Consider the following 7,287-nt stretch of genomic DNA (forward strand, 5'->3'; position numbering starts at 1 on the left):
TTGAGGGAGTCTTCGGCCTGAGAGAGAGTCATAGAAAAGATAGTTCAAAGAAAAACTCTGAGATTCAATCGTTCCTGTAAAGACTGTGGTACGCCTTAAGAATATTAACACAATTGTCAGCATTATAGACTTAATTCTTTACGGTATCGGTTTTGGCATTGTGGGTCGGGTCACATTTATTTGTATTTAAACCATGCAATAAACACCAAGGACATGTAATCCTGGGACAACATCAAAAGACAGAGATGTAAATTACGGTTTGTAATTCAACTTTCCAAAGTTGGTAGAGCTAAAAAGTGATTTGTTTTGGCACTGGTTGAAAAACAATCATCATTAACATCATACATCATTATATTTTTGTGCATTTATTTACCACCAAAAATGCAGCATTCATATTTAAGAGGAATACCTTAAGAAACAGAACAGATAGAACTGATAGCTTCTTAATGTTTTTCCTTGGATGAAATGAAAATTTAAACATGAAACCCATGTATAGACCTTAACAAAAATTGTTATTTCTGGTGTCCAACATATAGGACACGAAGCCACAAATTCTATTGATTTTCACAATAATATAAAATGTCTTTGGCATTTAGAATTGAAAGGAAGGTGGACCAGAGGCGGTAATTGGCTACATTTACCTTCTCTGAGCCATTTTTAGGATGGAACCTGAAGAATGTCTTCCTACTATAGATCAGGCATATGTTCACTCATTGACTCAGCCATTCAAGAACAGATGAAATATTAGTATATGCTATTACAATACTCTGTGTAACATTGTGCAATTTACAGTCTCAACATTCATTGCACTTACAGCTTTTGAAGAGTGAATAAACTGCCTGCACTCAAGGGAACATGGCTATTATATGGAAATTTTTGTATTCACCTCAGTGAACAGGGGCAGCTGTATGGCAAAGCACATATACAGCAGTGGAGATGCCAGTTGGGACTGGCCTTGGCTTTGCTTGAAACCATTATTCTGCAAAAGGGAAAGGGAAGCCTTGAAACCCTATGCTTTGAGAAAACAAAAGCTAAAACAATAGACTTAGAGTGATAATTCTAGAAATAATTCAATCACATATCTTCCTGAGAAGTGTTTTAGTAATCAGACACTTGAACGTCTAACTTGAGGAATTGGGATTGTAATTCCTCTATGGTAGTCCTCAAATTACCTCCCCTCAGAGAATGAAATTTTTCCCTGGAATCTCTTATGAAATGCAATCTGGCTAAATTTTTTATATACCAAAAAATATCATAAGTACATATTTGGAAACAACAGTAAATACTAGTCAGGGTCAAGAAACAGAGTCAAGCAAAGCAAAGCAGGAAAAAAAGAGAGGCCCTACAACTTCACAAATTTTGACTATACATAAGAGAAAGCCCCAAAGGATATGCTTGTGAGGTCAAAGCTTAAGGAAAACTGAGACCTGCTTTCTTCAGGCTCCTCTGCAAGTGGTTCATATGTGAGACCCTTAAAATTTCAGTAGTTATAGGATCAAATATGCTCATTTGGGGTAGGTTTGGCATTTTTGACATTCCCACAATTTTGAAATCTTATGTAACTTCAGGGTTAGCAGTAAAGAAGGATTATATGAGAAAAAAAATATATCATACTGTTATACATGGTATCAATAAGAACATTTCCAAAATAGAATAATAGTAATTGATTACTAAGGTTTCAAACTGACCTTAGATTTAGGGCATTTTTATGAGAGAAAAGTTGTAAAGTCCAGTCCAGCCTCCAAAATTAGAAAAAATGCTTTTTCACTTGCTATTAACATTTTGTTGATTTAACCACATTGTCAACAGTATCTCTGATAACCCTCCTGGAAGCTCTTCAGAATTTGGAGGTAAATTTTATAGAGGCTTGTTGGTCTCAGATTATCTAGCTAACCTTTAACCTAGTCCTTCCACAGTAAGTGTTAATGTTTCATTTCCATGTTAACTATTGCACTATCATTTCCTGTAAATGTCATCCTTTTGGAATAAACCTAGGAAGGGAGCTGTTAAGAATTTCCTGTTCCCATGTATCACCTGTTATTTGCTTTTACCCCAAATGCAAGGCAATATGATTGCTAGCTTCTGGGAGATCATAAAATCACGATTGATTTTATGGCTCAGAACTGGCTTCAAGCACTAGCAGCAAGATCATTTTTTTGACAAAGAAAGTGAACCTTCTTTTCTTTCACTTGGCTTTTGAAGTTTGTGGGAGAATTGCCGAAATGCCACAATTTGCTGCCCGTTGTCTCTACTTTACCGTGACCAAGCGTCAACACAGGTAGCAACTTTCCATTTGCTACTGCGTTTCTCCCCTGTAGACCCCTCAGTGTCCCTCAGAATCAGTGTCGAGTAAGCTGTGACTGACGGGGCTTCTTCCCATCTGTTTGTGCCGGGCATCTGCCCAACTCCTCTATGCATCAGAAACATGCATTTTGAATCCATGCAACGAGCAAAATGGTTGCTGTGAAATCCCTTTAAGAAATTCCATTATTTAACTAATGCAGATCGCTCGGTCCTACTTCCAGAGAAGAATGAGAAAGGGCATTAAGGTCACTTAAGGCAACCAAAAAAATAGTATTTTTCTGGGGTCATGAGTGTCACTTTTGTCTCTTCCCCTCTTTTCCTTCACCGTCCCATCCAGGACTCTATAATGGCTCATCCACTTTGCTTTTTTCTTCCACTGCTTCTGCTTCTCTAAGAGTTTCTTGAGTTTTTATTAAAACGCTCCCCAAATAAATCACAATTGCTCTAGAACACCAGCCATCAAGGAAGCATGGAATAAATTAGCCTAAAACACTCTCTTTTTGTACCAATGACGTAGTTAGATTTCTGAGGGCTTCCCAGGACTTTTTGAAGGTTGTCTTTCAGCATGGTCCCTTGCTCCTAAGGATAGATTTATTTTCAAACTCGTTTTTAAATGGATTTCCCTCAATTTCCGTGAGGGAAATTGAATGAATAATGTTCATATCCTGAAAGATGCATACAACTGTCCAAACCATGATGAACTGAGGGCACCTAAGTGTGAAGTGGGAGGGGGATGGATGTTTTTCCGTGGATGGATATGACCAAAAATGAGACAGTGATCGTAATGCATGTCAACCTGAATAAAAGGTTAAAACAAGGCAAGCTCAAAATTGTCAAAAAAATGAGTTTATTCAGGAATAGCAGAGGAATTGAAATTCTGGACTCACAAACTGTAGCAAGCTATAGGCCTGTCCATTGAGGGTTTGGGGAAGGCTGTATTTATAGGGAGGGAATGAAAGAGGGGAGAGTTCAGTGAGAGTCTATTAAAAGCGGAAACAAACAGAGACCAGCTTTGACTACTCCCTGGGCAGACAAAACCAATCCCGTCCTACAAACAAAGCTCAATTCAGCATATTTTGAGAAACCAACCCAACTTGGGTCATTTCTTGTTCACGCCTCTGGAAACCGTAAGCAAAACTTCCCAACGTTGATATGAGGCAACCCTTGACCAACTCCCTATCGTTTAAGAAAATTTCAATATGACCAGTTTTATGGAAATCAGGCATATATGGAAATCAGTCTCTCACTCCTGAGGGCACATGTGTGCAATTTTTCATTTATATTCTTCAGTCCCATTTTAGGTTGAAATTCTTTTACATTAACATCTAAGCAAACAAAATCATAAGAATTAATAAATTTTAAAACAGCAATAATGAAACCCTTTTTTCCAAAAGCTGAAGATTTGGAAATTTGGTCCTAGTCATGGTGCTATTACTTCTGGTGTTACTATGAGCCAGTCTCTCTTTTTTTTTCTTTAAAATATCTTAGGTGCATTTAATAGTAAATTCAAAAACATCTGGCTATAGTTTTAGAACCTGAGTTAACCATTTGTTTGTTCACCGCATTAAAAAACATTTTCCCCTTTCAGTCTATTCTCATTTGCTGAATATGAGCCTGTCTCTTAACCTGAGTCCCAAGTAACTCACCAGCACAGTTAGGGTAGGAGGCCTTACAGCCCTGAAAGTATTACTCAATAGATGTACCATAGGGTCTAAAGGATCCTTTTATCCCTTGCAGTAAGCATGATAATGTTCTTTTAACTATTTGTAAATGCAGCCTTATTATGCAAGTGTTTAAACAAAGAAAATGTAGCGTTTCTATTAAATCTTTGGATTAAATATGCTTGTGTAATGAAGTAAATGTCATGTGTACACACTTAAAATTCTAAAAATTTGTTTCTTTTCCTTTAGAAAATTCATAGAAATGGGTTTCATTGATGAAAAAAGAATAGCCATATGGGGCTGGGTGAGTTGTTTTGTATGTTTTATGCCTGTTATTTGGTTCATCATTTTCTAAAGTGTTCGCTTATAAGGTTTCTCATGAAATGTTAATGTTGCAACATAATTTAATCTGTCAATGGAAACAGTCAATTTGGATAATCTGGGCTTCAAAGTGGTGGCTTTAAGTGTTTGTTCCTTTTTTTCAATCATTTAGTTTCTTCCCTGTATAGCAAATTAACTCGTAATTGACACATTTTCACTTAATTTCTGGTATTAGAGTATACTGAACTGAACCATATTCATCAGAACTTTAATTTCCTTTGTTATTTTAGGGTTAATATATTCCTTTTCTTTTATATGTCATCATTTCATTTTCATGAAAAGCTAAGATAAAGTTTGAAATTATAGAAGCTTTCAGAATATAAATTTCCTAGGACCTAGCCTATCCTAGTTATATCTTGGCTGTTTTGATTCTTTTTTTTTTTTTCTTCTTGCAATCAAATTCTTTTACCAGACCTAATGTTAATTTGCGCTAACTGGAGAGAAATAATTATTTATTACTAGTTATAGATCATGGAGATAATTTCCCACGTTTGAAGAGCTACACAGGTTTTTTAAACACACTTTAAAAGGAAGTGGCAACATTTATCAGTCATGGGCAATGAAGTCACTGGAAAGTTTAGAGAAATGTGGGCAAGAGTTTAGATTTGCCCATTATAAATTATGATAATTACCCTTCAAAGAAGATTTCCTGTTTCACTTTTTGGTCTGAGTTTGTACATTTGCAAGTCAATTTGCAGCCATTTGTGCTTGGGTTGTTTTTCTTGGCTGTTTTCTCTGAGCGCGGCCTGCACAAGATGGAGGGAATGAAACCCAATATTGAAGGGAATCTGCAGGATTCCACTCATCAATCAGCTCAGTGACCAGATGAAGAGCTGTTATGAATTTGTGGAAAGTTGTTACTTCAAGCCATTTGGTCCTTCTTAAAACTATCAAATGTTAAGTATCTAAACAGAATGGAATTCAAATGGGTGGAAATAAATGAAATATTTTTATAGTGAAATATTTCAGATAAGACCTTTCTTACCATCCATTTTTATGAAATTTCCTAAAGTAAATCCTTGAAAGATTCACATTTCGAACTGAACACTTACATATAATATTAACATTTCTCTTAGAGTTTCACTTTGCTTTTACTTCAGTCTTTGAAATAACCGAAAGCCACCTTTTAACTTCACTTCTAGAACATTCTAGGTATAAGTGGTTTGGTAGAGAACCATGTGTGTGGGATGATTTAAGAAACCCACTCATCACATGAAGTAGAGTGAGCTTTATCCATGGCTCTGTAACATGTTTCTCTTCTTATTTTTCTATGTTTCTGTGATCGTTACACTCCATTCCTTAAATGTCAGTGTTTTTCTGGGTCTGGTCTTCATTCTTGTTGTTCTTCAATTCCTTGGGGAAACCCATGTGGTTTCAAAGATGACGATGACTGCCAGATGCCTGCCACCAGCCCCCTGCTCTCTCTTCTGAGCTCCACATTTCAAATGGCTACTGATCATATTTCCCAAATGTCTTACAGAGGCCTCAAGCTTAACTTGCCCAAGTTAAACGTATTATAGTCTACTTTAAAACAAGTCTTCATCTTTAATAAGGACCTCACCACACACCTAGTCACCCAAATTAGTAAGTTCAGAGCTATTTTCAGCTTCCCCTGCTCCCTGACTCCAATACTCTGTTGATTAGTAAATTCTATCAATTCTGCCTTCAAACATTTGAGTCTATTCTCATCATCCCCACTGACATTGTTTTAGTTCAAGTTTCTTTATATGTAATCTGAATCAGAGCTCCTCAAACTTTAGCTTGCATAAGCATCACCTGGAGAACGTGTTAAAACAGTTTCCAGGCAACGCCCCCAACCAGTACTCCAGGGTGGAGTCTGAGGGTCCACTTACATGGACCATAGATTGGGTGGTACAGGTTTAACTACTCCAGTTGCTTCTTAACTAGCCTCCTTGCTTTGGTCTCACAAACTCCAAGGTTGCTAATGAAATTATTGTTCCAAAACACAATTCTCACCATGTTGCCTTTTTGCTTACATATTTTCTAGGGCTACATGTTGACCTCAGCCTAGTGCCCAAACACATTTCCTTGCATGCAAGGCCCTTGGCAGTCTGGTTGCATCCTACTTTTCCAGTCTCTCTCCCTTCACTTCTCCCCACACTTTATGAAGAATTTGTTTCATGTCTGTGCTTCCTTTTCCCCATGTGTTGATCAGTCCTGTTCCATACACCTGCAATGCTGCAATGCCCATTCTCTTCTCCCATTCCCCATGTCTTCCTCTCTCCAAAACACAAAATTCCTACTTGCTCTTTAAGACCCAACTCAGATATGACTTTTTGTGCTCGAATAGCTCTTTATAACTACTTTTATAGGAACTGCCATGCTTTGTCTTGTTTGTGCATCGTTTGCTCTCACAAGAATCAAGGAATGGACTTTGTCTTTCTTCGACTTTGTTTCTCAGACGTTTAGTGCAATATTGGCCATCTCACATATCTATGATGCTGTTTAAACTGAATTTAATCCTGTAAGTCAACGCTCCCCCAAAGGTGTCATGTTAGTACTAGGAAATTTGGGGGAAATGTTCTCCGGTCTAATAGTTTGGTAAACTATGAAGTCTATATAATAGTGTATATAGCCCCTATAGTAAAGAATCCTGTTAAATTTTGTTTAATACAGTATTACCAAAAAGTATTTGATTCCATGGGTGCCTCTTTTAGTAGTGGTCTTGAAGTCAGTAGGGAGTGGAATTGGAGCCTTAGAAAGATACTCTCGGCTGCAGAATGAAGAGCAGCCTGATGTTGGGGGAGAGAGTGGTCCAAAGGGCTAAGAGAGCAGTAATACGGGCAACAAATACCAAGGGTCTGAATTTAGGCAGTGAAGAAGGGGACAGGAATAGGTCAAAGCTCTGATTGCTCTTTTATAGTATAATAAGCAGAGATCTATGGGAAATTGGAGAAGGGAAAGAGAAAGACGTTGAGAA

General features: G+C 37.3%; 1 protein-coding gene across 3 annotated transcripts in view; it reads left to right on the forward strand.

The window, feature by feature from the left end:
- The window catches only part of FAP (fibroblast activation protein alpha), a 73,022-nt gene that overhangs the window by 57,540 nt on the left and 8,195 nt on the right, over nt 1–7,287 (forward strand). For all 3 annotated transcript variants that reach the window (XM_007464489.1, XM_007464490.1, XM_007464491.1), the window contains one exon: nt 4,215–4,269. In XM_007464489.1, coding sequence (XP_007464551.1) covers nt 4,215–4,269 — 55 coding nt within the window. The remainder of the gene's footprint in view (nt 1–4,214; nt 4,270–7,287) is intronic.

Source organism: Lipotes vexillifer, unplaced genomic scaffold (assembly GCF_000442215.2).
Source record: "Lipotes vexillifer unplaced genomic scaffold, Lipotes_vexillifer_v1.1 scaffold68, whole genome shotgun sequence".
Classification (NCBI taxonomy): Eukaryota; Metazoa; Chordata; class Mammalia; order Artiodactyla; family Lipotidae; genus Lipotes; species Lipotes vexillifer.